The following is a 23,033-nucleotide window of genomic DNA, read 5'->3' as shown; positions in this document are numbered from 1 at the left end:
GAGAAAGCGAGGAAGGAAATCGTGACGTCACCTCAAAAGGGTAAAAATTGGACTATAGCTATTGTGTTAGTTAGGGATGTCCAAACTACAATTTATAAGTTTTAATAAATCTAATTCCCATTGTCAAATGTATTTTGTGTTGCTTTTAGGCTTCGTCAGGCTCGTGCTCTTACGTCAAACACGCTGTATTTATACGTGGCCTTTCAAACGAGGTGTCATTTGAGATACCCTTACATTTGAAAAAAAAATTAGGAGTGGTTGCGCATTTCCGGGAGCAAATACAGGGTGTCCCAAAAATGGCGTACTAACTACTTACTACCGTATCCAGGATGTTTAAATGTACACGAAAAAAATATGGAAAAAATGTTTCAGACAAAAAAATAAATTATTATTATTTTTATTATTAACGGTAATACAATGTAAACAAAGATGTACTCGTACATCATTACCTTGCAATGTTACCGTAGTGGATTTAAAATATTTTTTTCGATTTCAAAAGCTTCTAAATTCACTATTGTGCAGGATTAGATATTGGTAGTGAGTAATCTTGTACTTTGTGATAATATGTACGATTAGAGGTAGCTGTTATGACAATTTAATACATATATTTCAAAATAATCTTCCTGTTAAGTGCCACTTTCAAGGACCGCCAAATCAGCAATTAAGTCCAATAGAATTTTTTAAACATTTTTCTGACGTTTACGGTAGTCTCTTCTATACCGTAGTGCACCGTTAGTACGCCATTTTTGGGACACCTGTATACAAAAACCATATGCGCCAAAATTTGGGCAAGCAAAAACAATAATTGACCTGTTTTGGGATTTTTTGCAAAAATCGCCTACGAATTTTATTCCATTTAAAGTTTCCACTGTATTACGGACTATAGCCTGCAACCTTATTAAAACGAGCGGTAGGTACAATCGGACAAAGTGCCAAACTGGCCGCGACCTATGTGTGAAACCGGGACGTATGGTAAGCCTAGAAATGTTGTTTTTTGTGGCATTTTTTAAAAGAAATAAAAATGCATCCGAGCAGAGTAAAAAATATACAGTATCCCAGTACTCGTTCCCCAGAGAAAACTTACCAATGCCGACGACAATCTAGATCCCAAGAATGCAAACGAAGAAAAATTAATGGCTTGCATAACAAAGTTGTGCGACATCAAAGATACACCAATCCCAGAAAGGGAAATCCAGGTGTTAATATGAATAAAATCAGTTCCTAAGCGTATATATCACACTGTCAGAATGACATTTCTGCCAAAGTGTCAATCAACATCAACATGTTAAGTTAAGGCAGATGTCCTTCAAGATGTCATACTCGCCATTGATCATATGATTCTATTTTTATTTTTTTAAATAAAGCAATAAATTGCGGTTCTGAAAACAACCTTGTTTATTCTAATGCAGGTGAGCTTGTCGTAAAAAACAGGAGAAAGGTATAACATAAACCAAAAGGGATTCTGAAACGAAAAATAAATACAATCAGAGCAAGTGCTCAAAGTGGCCACCAATCATTTGCAAGCATAAATGTGCCCGTCGCAAAAGACTCACTTTAGAATTCGTAACCATTTCAGGAGAAATTGTGACAAAAGCGTTCAGGTGAACCGGTGAACGCGAACCCTGAGTTATTCTTCTGTAACAATAGGACTCCTGAATACATCGTGCATCCCCAAACTGAACCTGAATTAATCGCTGAACACCATATTGTGCCATTCCTCCCTCCACTGTTGTCGCAGGCGAGTTTAGAAGACGTCGTGGAGAAAGTCCTGATGTTGAGTTTGCTGCTGAGAGGCCTACTCGCCTACTCACCGTACTGTTGGAGTAATGGTTGGGGTGCTATTGGTTATGGCAGCAGGACACCATTAGTTTTCATTCGGGGCAGTATGACATCTGCGCTACATAAACGAAGTTGTGGAACTGTTTTTATTGCTTCACCTAAATGGTCTTCTGGTCTTTATCAGCCAATATTTCAGCAAGATCACGCTCGCCCACATATAGCCAGAAGAGAACTACAGTTCTTACATGAATCTGGTGTCAACATTTCACCGTGCCCTGCCAGATCTCCCGATCTAAACCCGATCGAACATGTTTGGGATCTCGGGAGAAGACTGACCACTTTTCACCGCCCCCCACAGACCCTATCTCACTGCAACATGAAATTCAAGTAAAGTTCAAGTCAAGACTAATATGTCAACTTAAAATAACCATAATTTCTTGGTTTTCTTGGTGTTCTAATTCTAATGTCACTCAGTATTTATACATTCTTAATTTTCAACTTTTCTTTACCGAAGTCGACGTTTAACAATAAAAAAAAAATGTCTAATGGAGAAATATCACTAGTACGAAACATAACATATTTCATCCCATTGCTTTCTAGCTTTAATGATACCAACATCTTATCTCTGGCATTAACATTTAAATTCTCGGAAATCTCCGTCCATCTGATGGCTTTCAGTTAATAGTTCGTTCACATCTAGTTCAACATGATCAACACAAACAAATTGTAGCTCTTGCATCTTATTTGCAATATTGTTTGCCGCTTTTTTGTAAGCGGCCTTTAACTAAACTTTTAAGTATTAAGGGCGGCAACTGCGTTTTACCGGGGACCTACGCGCAGCGGATTTTATTATTTTTGTTATTACCCGAGACCGGTAACACTACGCCCGTGGTGCTTATTAATTTTTTTGCACGCTAGGAAACATTAATACAAACACTAAACATTTGTTCTGTGTACAATCCATATCCAAAGAAGGCAATTGCGCTCTCATTTGACAACGCAAAGTTGACGTTTTCCGAGAAGTGTCACCTCGCGCTTTAAAGCAGTAACATACTCTCATGTCAAAAATAAATTACTCCCTAGAATTCGAACTTTTAGGGAAATCACGTTTTTCATGTTGTGTGTAACTAGAATTTTCAAAAGTAATTTTGAATGATTAAGGTTGGTTACTATGAATTGAGAGATTATGTCCAACCATGGCCAACTGTATCAAAACGCTAGGCGCCAGAAACCAAAATTGATTGTGCAACAAAAAAACATCTATCACTTAGCGAGAAATAGAGCCATATTATGCAACTGTTACAAGGAATTCGCTACGCGTTACGATATCTCTTGTTTGTCACCAGAAACCACATAGCCTCCAACCTAGCTCCAACTTAACCAAATTTATGGCAACCTAGTAACGAATATCCCTAAATCATAGGGAGTCATTTATTTTTGGCAAGATTATACTAAAAACGTTCGCTGTCTCAGTTTAGTAACCGTAAATTATTGATCATTTTTTGTCATAAAATGTGACATTGTTTTTATGGTTGCTATTGTAGAAAAAATCATGTGTGTGATCGACCGCAAATTCATATTGTCGATTTCGAGAGAATGCCGTGTTCGGTTGTCATTTGGAAACACTCTGCATCGACAGTGTAAACACAAGCTATCGCTCTCGAAACAGAATCGGTAAACACGTGAAAACGTCCGATCGGACAAAAATTAAGATTCACTCGTTTGTTCCATTCATAAACAATAGCATGTTCATGTTCCTATACCAAAATTAACAATTCTGTCAAAATCTGTCATTTATACATTTCATGTACATTTTTAAACGCGCTTCATTCATTTATCGCGGATCATAAAAATCTTCCAAAATGTGTGAAAACTTTAGCAAACCAATTAATTACCAAAAAGAAAAGGAAGAACTATCAGAACTGTATAAAAATCGAATCATATACTCATTGCCTGTTCGTGCCGGATATTGGTCAAATGAACTGGCAATCAGAGAACAACTGGAATTCGCATACAATTACAAGAAAGAACATTGTCAATTACTAATTCAAAAAACTCGAAAAATGTTTCGCAACCTGCTTCGTCCCACAATTTTGGCTCCAGAATCTGCGTATATTGCCTACAACAAAAACTACCAAATCAAGTCTTACGGAATTTCCCACCTCACTCCCTGCGGCCAGGAAACACTGCAACCTTTGTACCTGTCTGGAGTAATTACTGAAAGAGAAATTGAATGCACTCAACATTTCACACATGGATGTGTGTTGTCGGCGTCGCCTAACAGAAACCCCTGCGTCAGGAACACATTCGTGATTGTCGGTTGCGATTCCGAAAAAACAGGAATGGTGAATTATGGTGAAGATGTTTACATACAAGTATTGGAGAGCGACGCGGCACCCTTGTATGTGCAGTGCGAAAATTCAACTATGGACACATTTGGCAAACATTTGGGTTTACGGTTAAGTCGAAGTCCTGATATTTATTGCAGATTTAAAATTTTGCACTGGAAGCCTCAACTCAGACATGAAACATGTGGAACTTTTGTCTTATATAATGCTCATGTCATAATTCAACACACTGCTTCGGGTCACAATTTAGCAACAGAGTTCCATAACTGGATACCCACATTTTTCGGTACCGAATGTACTATTTCTTGTCATACGTTTAGGGATACCCACAGAATGGAAACCAGCGAGAATGTTTGGAAAATCGTCGGTGCAGAAAAAACAGATATGGACCACGTGCAATTGGGCACGCGGCAACCTGACTGTGGCAAATAAACTGCTCTTATTTTTTATGTCTTTTAATGAAAAACAACAACAAAATCCATACATTCTTTTATGCAGACATACTTTATACAAGCTTAATAAATAATGTACATAACTGTATTACTTTATCAATTTTTATTACCTCATCCAAATATCATCCATGGCTTTATCTGACAGATACTTTTCGGGCAAAACTTTCAAAGTCTTCATTGTTTCTAAGTAAAAAATTATTTCAGTGGTGACAACTCCGTGTTGGGGACCGCCATTATTTTGGATGTTCATTTTTATCAGTTGTTCTCGAAGTCGAGATTTCAAGTTCTTGTGGATAACTTCGTAGATGTCCGTAACCTGTGAAAGATTTATCAAATTACACTCTACAATTTGATCTTGAACTTTAGTTAAAAGTTTAATTATTGATGTTTCTGTTTAGCTTTATTGACGAACCACTTATGTCATAGTGTTTGAAATCTGTAGCTCTAAATGTGCTTTAAATATTTACGATACTTTCGTAATTCGTTCAGTTCAATTAAACCTAAACTGTTAAACTTAATTGACAACAAAATTTTACTGTGACAATGACATTTTATTATTTTACATTAGGTTCAATAATAGTTATTTATGATGTATAATCTGTTTCAAAATCAAAAATCCACCAACACTGCATTCTACCTCGAAAATACAACCGACAACGTCGCCAACTTTTGTTTTTAGTGTGTTTGCAAGTGTCAGAAAAAAGTGGGGTTATGATTATAAAAGAAAATTATTGACAGCTGTTTAGGTCGTAATTCATCGTGTTTTTTATTCTTATTTTATTATATCTCTCAAAAGTTAGGTATGATACGGTAGCTGCCACTTTTTTGCACATAATAATTATTTTGTGTTACGTAAATAAACTCAACAGTTCAATGTCAAATTTTGGCGGGAGGTTAGGCCAACCCAAAAAATTAAACCTGTTCTAGGGATTTTTTTTTCTGCCAACATAATTCAACAGGTGGTGGATTTTTGATTTTGAAATAGATTATAAGTGTTAAAAGTGAGATTTTATTTTGTAAGTGGGGTACACGAACAAAATAAAATCACTTTTAACACGTCCATCAAACATCTATTTTTTATACAACTGGTTTGCATTGCATTAAAAAACGTAGTCGTATTTTTGATGTTTATTTTAATTTCTGCGGCAAAAATCAGGTAGCTAGTCTTGTATTGACATTTGTTTATTAGAAACGTCAAAAAAGTTTTCATAACGTTTTGTAAAACACTTTATTTCCACCTTCTAAGTAAATGACACTTTATAGGTATTTGTGGTAACTAAGTAAATGGGTAATTACAGGCAGAGCCCTGTAATATTTAACAGGCACGTAGAAGAGACCTGTAATAGTTATTACAAGTCTCATCAAAAAATAAATAATCAAAACTATGTTTATTACAAACACAAACAAATTTAACTATCAATTGTTGCAATTACATACGTTAATAATGCATTTTGATCCGTTTCGGAAGTATTTTCAGTGCAGTGTTGGTGGATTTTTGATTTTGAAACAAATTATAGTGTTAAAAGTTTTTTTTTACTAGTGTTAAATAGTATATTATACACCAAGGTGAAGAAGTTCATGATTATAGCCAGAGCGCCAAGATTAGAGCCCGAGGCGTGCCGAGGGTTCTAAGGCGCGAAGTCTATAAGGGACTTCTTCACCGTGGTTTATATACTATTTTTTCCATTACTAGATACGTTAAAACCCTTTCGGATAATAATTATTACTAAAATTATTTTGTCCGATGCGACGATCCGAGTTCTCATTTTTCAACGGTTGCTATGAAAATCGTCTAAGTTAACCAATGAAATCAACGAAAATCTTTCGTTGCTAGGTGACGGCTGTTCATTATTCACCTAGGTTAATAATGAAAATCATTATTAACCTTGGGAGAGAAATTCTACTTCTGGGGTCGGTTCGAGAGTCAATAATGAAGCCTTCTGAGACTAGTAGTGGAAAAAATACTTTTAACACGGTAAGTTATAAAGAGCAATTTTTAATCAAATTAGCTTCCACTAAAAACGTCGCTTTTAATTTCAGTTGTATAAAAAGATAATTTTTGTCTTCATCAAATTTATGAAAACTCGAGATTAAATTTACTACAATTCGATTGGTTCAATCTGATCACGTGTTCAGTTAATCAACACTGCATTCTACGTTGGAAATATGGAAATAGAACCGGCAACACTGTTTGGTGAAAAATGCGTCAGATGGTATTTGTAATTTGTAATTTTTGTAATTAACTTGACAATAAAATGAAAAATGCTCTAGTAAAATCTTTCGAAGAGATAAAAAGTTAGCACGTTCTTTTCCTTTATTCTAAGATCTTGAGCTGTAAAAACGAAAATTGACCGACACCTTAAATGATAACCTCACAAATACAAGATGACGCAATTTTCACCAAACAGTGTTGCCGGTTGTATTGATAACGTAGAATGCAGAGTTGGTGGAAGCTTTGAATTGAGACAGACTATAAAACAAAATATATACAAAAATATTTTTTATATTGTACAGTTGGTTGCAAAAAAAAACGGAAAATGAAAAGTTTCCTAATGTACTATCCGTTTATTAAACTCCCGCGCTGTCGGTGTCAAATTTTTGATTTTTTTTTTGGAGTGTATCTATGGTGAGATACCTTTTCAGTTGCCTGTACACAAAATCTAGATATAAAAACGTCAACAAGAAAAGTTTGGTTATGTTTTTTTTTTTTGCCTTTCCCTTTTCACCGTACTGGTCTATCAGGTACCTTGCGGTCGGCTTTTTCCTCTTTTTTCCTTTGTGCGGCGGGGCTCCGGGGTACTTTCCCCGGCCACCCACACCCACCCTCTCTTCTCCTTTTTTCTTTCTGGACAACACAACATGAAATACAGCACAAACATCCATGGGAGGCCCATCCGGCCTGGGATTTGAACCCTGCTGACCTCGCGGTGGTGTCGGGAGAGTGTCGCTATTCCTTCCACCACCCTACCGCCAGCCCCTACTAGACATACACACACATCCATGGCCCGGCGGAGTTTCCTTCCTTCGAAAAAATCCTCCCCCTTCGGTGGGATTCGAACCCACTAGCGCCGGGACCGCGACCTCGGAGCACTGTCTCCGACAGCCATGCGGCCACCGAGCCACCAAGTTTGGTTATGTTAATGCAGTAATTCTCTTCTTACATCTTACCAAACAATAATTAACAATAAATACCCTTCTTCTCTCTGACCGTTAACAGTATTCTTTTACCTTTCATATCTTCTTCTTGTTCAGCCATTTCGTGTAAGTAATACTTTGAATGAAAGAAAGCGAATTTATTAAACTTAACTTCAAATTTGAAATTTCAAATTTTTGCGCCAACGTTAAAGTAAAAACTAGTATCAGAACGGCAGTGCGGCAACTTGCAAACACTTTGACAGTGCGGGAGTTTGGTAAATGGTTAATAAATTTGGTTTTGTCCATTTGTCAATTAATTGTCTATTTGACAATACCTATCAAATAATTTCTAAAAATGTCATTGAATTTTCACCATAATTCTAACCTATCTCTCGTAAGAAGTTGTCACACTATAAGGCATTCACGATCTTTTTGGGACCGAGTTGGCTATGACCATCTAGTGATTTTGTTGGCAATACCTCGGGGATAACTAAATTCCCTAAAGGAAATTGACACTTTTTGTGTTAGGTTAGATTGTTTTCAGTTTACGGTTATATTTTCTGAATAGGTACATTGTTGCCGGATCTCTTAAATCTGGTCTGTCCTTTTTAATAGTTATTTAATAAACTAAAGTCTATTCAAAAATCAAAAACCACCACCTGTTCCTTTAGGTTGGTAAAATTTAAAAAACCCTAGGTAGATATGTTGGTAACTATAAATTATGACAATTATTTGATTCAAAATAAAATTCAATTGCTTTGAATTCCATTCATATTGTTTTATTAACAGCACGTTTAATTTATTTATTGATTCTTATTATTTTTACTTAAACATGCCAAGAAAAACAAGACATTTAATAAACACTTAACCTCAAAATTACAATTCTCAACAAATTTTACACTAAACAGCGTTGCCGATCGTAATTATCGAGGAAAATGCGACGTTGGTAGTTTTTTTATTTTAGAATGGACTTTAGTTTGTTAATGAAGGCGATTAATAATCGAAACTGATTAAAGCACGAACGAGTGTAGCGAGTGAGTGCCTTTAATAGTTGAGATTATTAATCGCCCATTAACAAACGAGTTCGTTGACCGCAAACTTTTTTTTTGTGACAAAAGTTCAAATTAAAGCCAAATCAAAACCAATCTTATCTTTTTCGATAAAGATGAGACCTTATAAAATACCTTCATCCTTTTTTTGTCCTCAGGGTAGGCCATTTTTAAATATTTCAACACTTTCTATTCACTTTTTCACAAAGTGTCAGAAGACGTCAACTCCATTCACATTCAATTTCACGTAAAAATCACGGTTGTTAAGAAAACCTAGTTACCTTTGAAAAATATGACATGCGAATTATAACCAAAAAGGTCGTCTTTTGAAAAAGTGAATTCGTAATTGTGAAGTTATGGAGCTATAAAATATAGAAAACCCTGCTGCACTACCTGCTGCAGTGTTGGTAAGTGCAAAGAATGTATCAAAATTTCATCAAAACGTCAAAATCGCAAAAATCGTTGATTAATGAAAAATAGTGTATTAATGAGGTCCATTAATACACTATATTTTAGACAAAATAATTCATTAATATTGAAATTAACAAGCGGTCAACGGAAAAGTAAATTAAATCGTTTAATAGAAATTTTTTATCGTAATAAAATTATTTTGGCAATTTTGACTGTTCCTTTGACGGAAATTTAAATTATTTTTACACACTTAATAAATCATTTAGTTTCCTACGAATATTAAAATAATAAATCTGACAATGCGGTGGCAAGAAAATGTCGAATAGACACTGACAGAAAAAAAAATTGCATCCGTTGCATCACTGAGTCAGTTAGTCCAACATGAAAAGAAAAAATCATAGCCAACTCGGTCCCAAAAAGATCGTGAATACTTCCGGAAGATGTTAAAAAACAAAACAAATAAGAATTGGGAACCATTTATAAAACTCTACTTACAACTTTTGTATTTAAGGCTTTGTTCTAAAATAATTTGGGGAGTCAATATCCGAGGATTTTTACTTTTACACGTCAAGTGCCTATGTACCAAAATCCATTCTACACCCGGTAGGTAAAGTCCATGTAATACCCCAAGTTAGTAAAATACAGGGTGTTTTCGAAGTTGAGGCGTTCCTTGTAACACGAGGTACAGTTAATTACAAAATTATAGAGTACACCTAATTTTCTACAGTGTGAAATGCACTTATATTTTTTGTCAATGATCAATGTCAATTTTGACAAACAAAATGCCTGATCTAACCGAAAACGCGAAAGTGCTCATTCTTTCCAAATTAGAAGAAGGGTGGTCGATCCGAAGGGTAGCCCACTATTATAACATCGCGAAGAGCACCGTGCAGAGGATAAAACAGACACTGTTATGGTGTTCTCAAATATCAGCGACATTTTATGTTGTCAAACTTACCTAACCTATATAAAAAATATGAGACTCAAATTTCAAAAAGGCATCTTTACATGTGGAAAAAACTGTAATAAATCGACTTCTTGATTTTTGAGGTGTACTCGATAATTTTGAAATTAACTGTACTATACATTATTCTTAAGAATCTTAGCCTAAATCTTGTTAGTAAAATGTTTGTATTAACGGAGATATGTAATTGATTTTATATTTTTTTGTTTTCTAAAATTTTGAGTCCGGTCCTGTCTATTTCTCCGCTGTACTAGATTAATAACTGACGTGGCCCAGGATGGTGTCTTTCTGGAAATCGCCCTGCGTACTCTCTGGACGCCGCAGCTGCATTCTGATAACGTGATAAGTTGATAACATTGCCCATACATTAGCAACATATCTGAGAACTCATTATTTTCGTAATGATAAAGCCATTCCGACTAATTAGATGACAACTCTGACAATATTTTTGATTAACGTCCATGCTCATTTGATTTTTTTTTGTCAATTCTAATTTTTAACAAATCAGCGCAAATTTGAGCAGGACCGGTTTCAAAAAAATTTACATATTTTATCTTCATTGCCGTACACATTTTACTAAGGTAATTTTGGCTAAAACTCTTTAGAACAACGCATACTATCACATGTTAAAAGGAACGCCTCAACTTCGCAAACACCCTGTATACTTGTCTAACATAAGAATTTTGGGTGAAACGGAAAACTAAAAAAATACGTATCTCTGCGAGATTAATCGAATCTTGTTGTTTTAAGCATTATGCATAACTTACGTATCATGCACATGCATTTTATAATTAAAAATATATGCTATAATTCTACTCACTTGAGGTTTTACACGGACTTCATTAATGGAAAACCGTACATATCCGTTTTCTATCCATAATTTTTTAATCAAAATTAAATACATTGTTCAAATTTGAATATCGGAACAATCATGTCATATTTCTGACAGGAAAAAATATAAAGTTGAGGCAGTTTATCCAACAAATCACAGCCACCACTTATCCACATTCATCGTGAATCGATTATAACAAACCAATCCTGTAAATAACTTGCTACCAAATACCATTACGCAGCATGTCAAAATCACACTTTTGAAAAAGAAAAACCGAAATATCAATTACACTTGAATTTTGATTAGATATTATTTAATTTATACGTGAAAACCACAAGGTATTAAGAATTTCGTTAAAGAGAAATACCTGTTCTTCGGGTAATACGGGACTGACAGCCTCGTGGAGTTTGGTGAGATGCCTGGAAACGTTTCTGAACGCTTTGGATGGAACGGGTGGTTTAGCGTCCCATTCGTTAAGCTGATCCCCCAAAAGGCTATTCATAATAGACAATACTTTAGTTTCCAGCTGTTGAATGTGATGTCCGATATCTCTTTCGATGGCGTCGAAACCGTTCAACGGATCACTAGTTAGAGCATTAAAGTGAGCCCTAATATGTGGTATCATCCACAAAACCATCTGCAACGACCTAGACGTTAAAGCCAAATTCGTGGTGGTGATGGTCTTTAAGCCGGCAGTTTTCAACGCACCCGCACCCAACACTAACTGACAACTTCTCGAATTGAACGTCCTCAACAGTTCCGTCAAATTTCTGCCCACGATCGGAGCCAACAATTGCAAGTTATGAGCACAAACACAGTATTCACAAACCAGTTGGATCAAAATCAGAACTGTACCCACCGTGGTGTAATCCTGAGCGCCTATTTTCAGAGCGGGTGATGGTTTCTTTTCGTCGCTATTCTCGTTACTCGGCGAACTCGGCAACGATCTTATCGTATTACCTAAAGCTAACTTGTCGACTAGGATTTGGATTTCTTGAGGCACATCGGCGACTTTCCATCTTTCCGCGTCCAGAAGCATGGTCAGTTTGTTCTTCCGTTGACTGTGGAATTTGTTCACGTAATTCCCGGCTTGGATCTTGAAGGCGGCCCGCAAGGCGGCGCTCTGACGTCCGCAGATTTTCTCGCATAGTTCGGTGAAGTTGTCGACGATCGTTGACAATTCGGTCACCTGAGTTGCCGTTATTGTTTGCTTGTCTGACTGAGTGCTAACTAGAGAAGCCAGTCTTTCGTGGCAATAATCACAGATCGAGATAAGCAAGTCTTTTAGTTTTACTTCGACGCGGTTGTGATCTTCGAGGGTTAAAAAATTTTCTGTGTCGCGCAAGGACGTGGTCGATCGAAGGCCGGCACTCGTGTCCGCCGTCTCTTTTATCACATTATGGACTGCTTTCACTCTCTGAACTAGCTTGCCTGAAAGTCAATGACAAGATATTTAATTCACTCAATTAAGTACTGCAATGAAAAAAAAGATTAAACTGCAGTTACTACGTTTTGAAAATATGTATAGACTTACAATATTATATTTACGAGGGGTAATTCATCATTCATAGTCCCCGACGTTGGAAAGTCTTGATTCAAAAATGCAAAATATTTATTATTATAGAATGGTTATTTACTGAAAATAACATTTATGAAATTTGATTCGTGCCTATTTTGAATGAATTGGTTCGGTAAAGCTGACTTTTTAAAAAGAATGGACCAAATTGCAAATTAAAAAATAGTAAGATATCTTTGTAACTTATCGCAAGAAATTCCTAAGAATATGATTAAATTATTAATCTCTGCATTTCTTCATCATCAAGTGGTTAAGAACCGATGTAGATATTTAGATTTATGTGGAAGAAATGGTGGGGAGTGAGAAAATGTTGGGAGATGACGGAGGAGACACGCTCTTGATCAGCGATGGATGTATAAATAGTGGATAGTCGAAAGTCATGTCCTGTGGAGATTTTTGCATCTCGAGTGTTTCCTTAAGTTTTCGTAGTGAAAAGAAGGCAGAATTGAAATGTCATCAAAGAGAAGTGACGATCATTTTGCTGCTAATATTCGGCAACCACTAAATTAGATGAGGATGAATTCAGACCACGTATAAGATTTTTTTCTAATGTACAAAAACATGGAATCTTATAGACACTATTCAGGGATAAGGGATAATGTTTACACAGTTTCTCAAAATTCGCTTTAGTGTCAAAACTATAAAGGCTAAAAAGTTACACTTTTGACATTACATATTTATTTTGATTGTTGAAATTTTTGGATAATTTGTTTTAATAGGCTAATGGGATAACAATTCTGAAAGATTATTATTATGTACCGTGAGATCGAGTAGGCGCAGTCTTCAAAGTTAGGTTCATGATTTTGAGAATGTTGAAATCTTGATTTTCATAAAGAATTTTGTGTGACCTGTCAGTTGTTTCAAACCAAGGTAAGAAAGTGGTTTCTTGCAGACCGCAGGCAAAGATTATAAACCGAGTCGTAGACGAGGTTTGTAAGTGCCTAAGGTCTGCAAGGACACTTTCTTAACAAGGTTTGAATACAATTTTTTTCCCTACCGGCACAACTTTGTTGAAAAAAGTAAAAAAAAATCGTTATATTCGTGATTAAAACGAAAATTTTGAGAATTGAATAGTAGCCTGTGTTATTTGTTTAATTAACTTGTCATCGCATTTGAAGATTTGAGGTTTGTTCGAAAATTTGATATAAACAGGGTAAAGTAATCTACCTACCTAGCTTATCTGTTTATTTTCCAGATTATATGATTGACCTACCAACTTACTTCATTGAATTGGCTTTCATTTATCAATAACTTATTTCACTTTTGACACTTTTGACATTTGTATTTTGGTACAGTTTTACCATAAACATTTCATGATTAACTTTCTTACCTTAGCGAGAAAGTTGAATTTTCTCACCTCAAATGAGGTATCCACAGCCTACATTTCTAACCGGTAGGGAGAAAAAGAATTTTGTATATCAAGGATGCGAAATCGTACTTTGACGAACAGAGAGAAAAATTGTCGCCAAGGACGTTTTGCGGCCGAGGCAAGGCAATCTCGAGATCGTCAAAGGATTTCATAGCCAAGGTGTACACAACATTTTGTGTGCAACCCGAAAATTTGTAATTATAAAATGAACAAGTAAAATTTCCTTCATTGTCAATAAAAATAAAGTCGGCCTACATGTCGCCATGTCGCTATGGAAACGACATAAATAAAACAATTCACTTTGAGAAAAATTGCAAAAATGTCCGAAGAAAATTACGATGTTTCAATTCCGTGTACTCATCCAGAGTTATAAAAATATTATAAATTGTGCAGTGTCCATTGAACTTAAAATAAAATTTCATCGTTTGCTAAATGCCCTTGGCCGTTATATTCGGAAATATAAAATCTCAAACCATTGAATGATCGAACTCTACTTGCTGCGACGTACAATTGCAATTTTTTCGAATGTTTGTTTTTAAGACTTATTTATTGTCATCGCAAAGGCAGCTATAATTGGAAATTGACTTCTTTGAAAATTAAATGGTAAAATAGTACCTGAATATGTTAAATTTATACGTGGAATCAAAATTCTCTTATTGCGTTCGGTTCCAGTTAAAACTTCGCAATCAATAGCATTTCGATGCATAAAGTTGATGCGTATTCTTGTTCCATAGACTAATGCTTCCTTTCTATTTAAGTTTCTGATCAGTAAAACTTGCAATTAACTTTCAATACTAACTTATGTGGTGGCAAACCACTAATAGTGAAAGAATTATGTATTTCACTCCGAAGAGTTTTTTTTTTATGAATAATCTAAATAAACTCCCTCTTGGAGTGGATTTCACTGCGGGGGGATTAAATCAATTACAAATCATTCACTCCGCATTCGCTCCAAATTCACTCCGCTAATTTTTTACAGTGTATGAACGTAAACAATGATTGTTTTGATATTTGTAAGACACAGGTGTCCCCGAAAAAGAAGATGAGTCCATAACTCCTTTATTTATGGAAGGATTTTAATTATTTATACACCAAATTAAATGGCTCTAAATAGACTACAAAAAGCCCTAATAAATTCACATATAGGTCCAAGGGCTTCAGGGCTAAACTGTCAAAAAAAATTGGGAACACATACTTTTTTTAACACTTCTGATAGAAATGTTTATTCTAAAAAAACAGTGTACATATCACAAGTGTACACTTACGTACCCAAAATACAAAAAAAAAGTTAAAAAATGCTACTATGGTCGATGCGCTCTGTACGTGCAATCCCAAATGTTATTACATATTTGTCATTTGTTTTTCCAACTAACTTAACTTGGTTAATTTATTACATACATTGTAACGCAATGAATTTTGATAGCTTCTCGCTTGGTGCTCGTCATTTGTTTCAAAATGTAGTGTTATTTTTTTGTTATATGAGGTTACACATGTCATACATTGTTGTTTTGAGAATAAATATCTCTGTCAGAATTAATAAAAAAAGTATGTGTCCGTATTTGAAAAAAATATTTTGACAGTTTAACCTTGAAGCACTTTGGAACCAAAAGAAAAACACTGTAATGTTATTCTGTTTAATTTTAAAGCGAATTTATGTCAACGAAATCATATTCTTAAAGTTCGGTCATTTAAGCGTCGTTTTCATGGTGGCTTTACAAGCGTGGCTCGCTCAGGGCTAGCTTGGCTTTGGAAGAGTGGTTTTCAGTTTTCATTTTCATGGTGGCTTGCTACTTCAAGGCAGCCACACCTACGCGCATGCGCTATTGGGCGAGCTAGCGTTGAACTCTTCGATCATATATACCTACTACGTGGATGCCTAATACCTTGTCTACCTCGTGTTCCAAAAAAAGCGACACAATGTGTACCGGAATGTTGCATTCTACGCAGGCGCATGTATTCAGTGATTATCTTTATTTTTACACACGTAACAAAACTTCATTTTTCAGTTTTCACAAAAACAAGAGAAAAAACGAGAGAAAAACAAAAGAAAAACATGAACTTATAATGTCAATCACAATCACAGATTCACAGATTTACAGATGTCAATTGTCAAAGCGTTGGCCATTGATCATGCGCAGAGCGAACTTGTGCAAGTTGTGTAGCTATTTCTCTTAGACTTATGCGTTTGTGTCTATTTATCTCTTTTCAATTTTTTGGAACATCAAATGTGTCTCACCAACTCGTTGCATTACGCATCCACGTAGTATATATGATCGAAGGTTGAACTATCACATCAGCTGATTTGATTATGTAGTTGGGAGTTCGAGCGCATGCGCAAGCTTCCAAAGCCTGAGCGTGGCTTTGAAAAATAGAAATATTTCCTATTCTAGCAAAGTCCGAGCCACGCCGCGGCGTTTTTTAAAAGCTGTGCTCCCATTGGTCGAGCGGCTTCCAAGCCAAGCGAGCCACGCTTGTAAAGCCACCATGAAAACGACCCTTTACTTACAACCAGCTTTCTCATCCACAATTTACTCATTCGAAAATTCCGTTGAGCAGTATAGGCAAAATTAGGCACAAGAGTTGTTCTTGTTTAGACATACTGTTGCGGACACGGAATCTTGGACGAATTGTCATTCGATTGATATAAAAAAGTAAAACTGGCTTTAGGTGCAACTAACCTCACTTTCGATTTTTGTAATTTTTATCATACTGACATGCCAAAAATAAACTTTCAAATGTCAAATATGTAGTTTCAAACTTCAAACGTCAATCATAATGACAATAAAGTGTGGCTTACATTGACATTTTTTGAATTGACATAAATTTGACGTCTAAAATTCCGTGTCCGCACAACTGTACAGGGTGATTCAAGTTTTACCGCCCGCACGATAAACCCTATTAAAAAATTAGTAAAAATTATGAAACGTTGGGGTTACATTCCCTTCATACCGGGTGGGGCATTGTATACGCGCACGCGAGAAATCGCGACTTCTAATTAAATAAAATTGTCGAAATTTTTCACACTGACCTGGCTATTGGTAAGGTACATTTTATAATTTTTTGATAATTTTTCACTTACAAACAAAGCCAAAAAAAAATAAAATGTAAATTTCAACCAAAAAGTCAAATTCTGATTTTTATACTAACCTACCTAGGTTCACTTCCTATAATTATTTACGAAATCAGCGGAAAAAAATACCAATTATATTTTGAATTAAACGCTGTTTTACATTTCAACTTTCAAAATAATTTTTATTTATGACCTGCTACTTTTGCTGTCGTAAATTTAGGTGACAATGGAAACTGTCAATTTTGTGGCAAAAAGGTTTAAAACGGTGGGTAATACCTTTTGTTGGGAAATTATACCATTGTGCCATAAATCACGCGTCTGCTTTGCGTTTAAATAAAAAAGCGAATTATTTGGCTAACCAAGACAAAATTTGTAATTGTGCCACCAGGGTTTGATGCGCTAGCAGATACAGATTCATTTAGTGTAAAAACTTTTTAGGTAAATTTGAGAAAACTTATAAAACTGTTACGGCCTTATTTATTAACAAAAATTTTTTTAAAAATTCTCGAATATACCTTACCAATAATTAGTTAGGTATATAAAATTTCGACAATTTTATTTAATTAGAAGTCGCGATTTCTCGCGTGCGCGTATACGATGCCCCACCCGGTATAAGGCTTCAAATGTATACAATCAACTTTCCCGTATCAATCACTTCATTCCGAGCCATAAAATTTAAAAAAATTTGATACAAAAAAATTTTTTCGTACACGTTCATAATTCACAATTCATTCAAAGAACGCATTTATGAAATTCGCATCAAAAGAAAATTGTTAGTTTTTAAATTATTGCAATTTTTTACAACTGCATTATCATAAATAAATACCTCATTGTTGGGTAGACATCTGTTGACAACTTTTCTAGTCATTCTTAAGTCCCTAAAGGGTACCATAAACAAGCCATGTCAACCTCCTTTGTGGAAGTGACCGCCCAATTTAATAATAAATCATAGCTAAATCTTGCACTTTGTCAAATTCCATTTATTTCGGAAACCGGTGATGTTTTCATGATTTCAATGACACCTAATTTTTCCTAAATGTTTGAAAGGACTCTCATCGAAAAATTATGTAAATTAATCTAGCGGTTATTGAATTAAAACGAAATATTTACCTGTTTCATTAAAAAAGTTTAAATTTTTACTAAATGTTTTACAACGATACACAATCATTCCTGAATTTTTTGAGAATTTTAAATGGATTAGAAGTGGGTGTTTTCGCTCTGGCGGTAAAACTTGAATCACCCTGTACCTACAATCTATAATATGTAGTTAGATTTTAGTCCCTTGATTATTATTCTTACAATTTTTTGAATACCAAATGATTTTTCCTTTTATACAGAATTTTTAACGTCAGCAAAGTTTCAAACAAATTAGTTTTTCATTTTGTGTCATGACTCTCGCAAATAACATTTCAATAACAAATTTAGGTTGTAAGTCTCATCGTTCACATCAGATCTCAAATACTTTTGTTTAATTAATTTTTATCTGAACAGACAAAAATGTATGTTCCAGCAGCTGGTACTTTTTAAAATTTAAACTTTGCACTCAAAGACGAAAACACATATGGTCAATTTTGTAAATGTAAAACAAATCCGTATAGCATAGTAATAAATTCCATTCTATTGATTTTAATACATAAAAGTATTTTTAATTTTGACAAAAAATTATTTATCCCAAAATCGTCATGTAAGTAAATACAACAGGGTCACAATGACTGAAAAGAAGAAGTTATTTTTCTTGTTTACTCACCAAGAGCGTCACTTGCAAGAGCCAAAACTTTAAGCCAATGAGCAGCATCCATTGTCGGTGCCACTTCACCTGATCCCGTAAGACAATGTTCCATATCATCTTCAACATCAGCCAAGTGTTCGATCAAAAGTTGCTTTAGTAAGGTTTGGGCTGCTGTAACGGCTTCTTGTTTATAAGTCTCCAAAAATTGTAAGTGGTTTTGTCTAAGTAAGCCAGCCACTAAACTTATTAAACGTTCCTGTTCCAGTACACCACCATTTGCATCCAAAGGCCTATGTAAATCGGCAGCTGCATATCGTTCAAATTCATTACTTAACATTTTATCAATCAGCTTTGACATCTCCTTAAGTTGGGATGGTAAATGTCTTAAACTCGTCACTCCTGCTAATTCTTTTGACAAAACTTCTTGAGTACTCGATATGAGCTCTAAGGCAGCAACATAATCTGATGAACTTAAAAGAAGCTGAAGAGTTGGTTGAGTTTGTAGAACAGTTGACATTAATTTCAATTTGTCCACTAGTTTTACATGATTTGTCTTAGATCTAGCTAAACCAATCAGCTTTAGAGAGTCCTTGGCCAATGTCTTGTCAACTTTTTGTACTTTTGATCGTAATGATTTAACTTCGTTGTAAGCCACTCCCATTTGCTCCATAATAGTATCATGGGAGGTCATTGCGTGAAAAAAAGCGCCAGATTTTTGAGATACCTGTTTAGCTATTTGCACTTCAACTATATCCAGATAATGGCTTAATTCTTCTTGAAGCACATGATCTTGATTTCGATCAGTTCCACGAAACACTTGCGAAAAAACAACAGGATCATTAAGAGGAAAGTTTTGCTTTAAAAAAAAATCCGGAATACTTTCAACACTTATTTCACCGTTAACCAGATCAGCCTTATTTCGAGCTTTTACATGATTAGTGTCTAATTTATTTTGTGTGAGACGTATGTGACGCTTGTATCTCTTTCCAATCTTTCTAATGTAGTTATCAAAATGAGAGTATGTAATTTCAGGAAGAAAGGGACTCTTTTCAATTTGACTCTTCTCCACAAATGTATCACCCCATGTCTTAATAAAAAAATTCGACTGTTTGCCACGATTTGGGTCGTTTAAAACGGCCGGAAGATTTTGAGCAGCGGAATATAGTGACCACTGCTCAGCAGCTGGCGTCATCTCACACATATAATCCTTGACGTACTACCTCGCTTTATACTTGTTCACTTTCGGAGGCATAGTTTGATTTACTAAAAAACACCTATATCAGATGATAAGAACTCGATTGTGGCAACTCATGTCAAATTACACGAAAACCACAACGAAAAGACGACAACTGTCAAGTTGGAACGTCAAAATACAGCGGTACCAACACAAACTCGATCGACGATCGTGCCAATCGCAGTAATTTAAACTTCCTTTCATGAATTATCGTTGGTTCATACCACAACCTCCTAGATTAATAAGAGACTTTTGTCTCTTAACTTAACGGCCGCGTGAGTTTTTAGTACGAGGCCTTATTTCTGTTCTTGTGAGGGTGACACAATACATTGCATATTTGGTTGCCTACTATTCGATTTAACAATAATCAATTATGTTACAGTGCAATGTGAAACCAAATAAAAAACGCCGTTTTTGCATATTGAAACAATGTATTGTAAAAAAAGAGAGTGTGTCGTACAGACGCACGATGGAAGTGAAACTTTTGTATTACAGGAAAATCAGAATATTGTAAATTATCACTGATAGGTGCAAGAGGAGGTGGCTGAGCCGAGGTGCTAGACTAGTTGCTGGTTCATTGTCTTTATTATTTACACCGTTTTTTTTCACATTATGAACTGTCACTTCACTCGTACGTTTTCTCTCACGCCACCCTCTTGTTCTTTCTGCGCCTGACTTAGGCATATTCACAACAAAATTGTATATTTTAATGAAGAAAATAAATTATAAACATAAACAACGATAACACTAAACCGTCGTCTGCGCTGATCGTAATAACAAGTCGTGCCAATCGCTCAAAACTCTGCGTCCGGAAAAAAGTCAAAATATCGGTAGATGTCACCACCTCGCGCGTTATGGGAAACTGTAATAGTATTACAGAAATTACAGAAGGAAAAATTTATTCAAATTGTCAAAATTTAAATGTCTAGCTGTTTCTAGCGAATACAAATTGATATCACAAAATGATTTGCATTATTGTCATTGAAGTTCTTATTGTATTTGTTATTTTGACAATCAATGACAATTGATACTTATTCGAGTTTCAAACCCTTTTTATGTCTAGCTGTTTCTCGCGAACACAAATTAATAATACAAAATGATTTGCACCGATTATGATTGAAGTTCTTATTGTATTTATTGTTATTTTGATAATCAATGACGAATTAATGGTTGACATTTATTCTAGTTGTAAACCTTCCGTAGTTATTACAGTTTCCATTCATTCGCGATCCAACTGATCCAAGTGCCTCTGGTGGCCATTTCACATCGAATGGCACGACTTGTTATTATCGGCGCGGACGACGCACTAAACAATATCGAAATGCGTAGAGCTAAAGTCAAAACGAAACATGACAGGGCGGAGCTTAGGATGCGCGCTCTCCAATTTACCGCTGACAGGGGCGTATCATACGTCGTCAGTTTAGGGTTTCAATTTTCATCATCTGATGAAAGAAATTCTACACCGAGGTCATCTACTTTTGTTATAGAACCTTCTAATAGAATAATAAAAACTATCTTCATCTTCAGAACATTCCCCTAACATTCCTCTATAGCGTAAACAAAAGAAAAATGTTGACTCCGCCACTGTCATATACGTAAGCTGGATTCAACTGATCTACAGTTAATTTCAAAATTATCGAGTACACCTCAAAAATCAAGAAGTCGATTTATTACAGTTTTTTCCACATGTAAACATGCCTTTTTGAAATTTGAGCGTCATATTTTCTATATAGGTTAGGTGAGTTTGACAACATAAAATGTCGCTGATATTTTAGAACACCATAATAGTGTCTGTTTTATCCTCTGCACGATGCTCTTTGCGATGTTATAATACTGAGCTACCTCTGGATCGACCATCGTTCTTCTAATTTGGAAAGAATGAGCATTTTCGCGTTTTCGGTTAGATTAGGTATTTTGTTTGTCAAAATTGACATTCATCATTGACAAAAAATGTAAGTGAAATTCACAGTGTAGAAAATTAGGTGTACTCTATAATTTTGAAATTAACTGTACATTCGTCTTTTGCGCAAACCACGTGATGTCATGTTTCGTTTTGACTTTACCTCTAACTCATTGTTCATTTTTAATTAAAAGAGAGGACATTATCGATAAATGCCGTGAGTGTGACAAAGACAGAAGTATACACAATTTTAAGGGATGTTTGTATCGTGTCAAACAGATTAATTTACATAATTAGACTCCAAATTAAGTGAGATGGAAATATTGGCGCAACCGTTGTGCGAGACAGTGTTTACCCCCACCACTTTTCGTCACACAAAAAGGTTGCCGATCAGAATTTCAAACCCCTCCCATAAAAATTTCACTTAAAAAAAAAACAACTAATTAATAGGATGATTATTTTAATTTTAATAATTTTCTCTTTTTGGTATTAATATTGATTTTCTTAATTTTTTGTGATTCTAAATTACAATAATTTTTTAATACTGCAGGCACTAATTTGGCTACTAAATGGGTTATTACAAAGGTAGGATACAAATACATTCTTTAAAATGAAGTCGACCTTGTTGGTTGGAAGATTAGGCAGAATTTTTACCATAATTTGAATGGCATATATTATTAAAGCTACAAATTTTTCATTGGGGTAATTTAGTCTTCCACGATCTTGATTGTAAATAAGTTCCAACAAGGCATTTGTTTTTTCAAGAGAGGAGCTTCGTAAGAGGGATAAATCACAATTCACAGATTCTTGAACTTTCATCATTAGTTAGATATCCACATAGAAATGCTGTAGCTGCTGATTCTATATCACGTGAACTGACATCACATCTAAATGTAGTTAAATTTTCCAAATCTTCTACTATTTCGTCATTTAGAATTATGGCAATTTCATGACTATCATTATAGTCAGAATTAACGTCAAGCTTTACATTGCTGGTGTATTCAACTCCATTCATTGCGTTACTATTATTTATAGTTTTTATCAGACCACTTCTTAAAATTTGTCTGAGAGCATATTCAGCTGTTCTGCAATCTGTTAAATCATTACAACCACCACGAAGTCTGACGTTTGCAAATAATGATTCTACCGGATCCGAACTAAAACTTCTTGTCAAAACGTAGAAAA

At 35.1% G+C, this 23,033-nt stretch overlaps 2 protein-coding genes across 3 annotated transcripts; one reads left to right on the top strand and one right to left on the bottom strand.

Annotated features, from left to right (window-relative positions):
- The first annotated feature begins 3,356 nt into the window (after positions 1 to 3,356).
- Positions 3,357 to 4,667, top strand: LOC138125381 (cilia- and flagella-associated protein 161-like). The gene has a single exon (XM_069040651.1). The coding sequence runs from the start codon at positions 3,642 to 3,644 to the stop codon at positions 4,557 to 4,559; it is 918 nt and encodes a 305-aa protein (XP_068896752.1). The 5' UTR covers positions 3,357 to 3,641; the 3' UTR covers positions 4,560 to 4,667.
- On the bottom strand, positions 4,567 to 20,193 carry scat (VPS54 subunit of GARP complex scat). Of its 2 annotated transcripts, XM_069040650.1 has the most exons (4): positions 20,037 to 20,193; positions 18,733 to 19,977; positions 11,338 to 12,401; positions 4,567 to 4,895 (listed from the first exon to the last, which is right to left on the bottom strand). In XM_069040650.1, exons 2-4 carry the CDS (start codon positions 19,913 to 19,915, stop codon positions 4,686 to 4,688), a joined length of 2,457 nt encoding a protein of 818 aa, XP_068896751.1. In that variant the 5' UTR covers positions 19,916 to 19,977; positions 20,037 to 20,193; the 3' UTR covers positions 4,567 to 4,685. The 2 variants fall into 2 exon arrangements, with proteins under 2 accessions (XP_068896751.1, XP_068896750.1); XM_069040649.1 differs by having other exon boundaries at positions 18,733 to 20,097.
- Positions 20,194 to 23,033: the final 2,840 nt, after the last annotated feature.

The sequence above is a fragment of the Tenebrio molitor genome, chromosome 3, assembly GCF_963966145.1.
Source record: "Tenebrio molitor chromosome 3, icTenMoli1.1, whole genome shotgun sequence".
In the NCBI taxonomy this organism is placed as follows: domain Eukaryota; kingdom Metazoa; phylum Arthropoda; class Insecta; order Coleoptera; family Tenebrionidae; genus Tenebrio; species Tenebrio molitor.
Note: the sequence above shows the minus strand (reverse complement) of the source record. Positions and strands in the feature narration are given on the sequence as shown.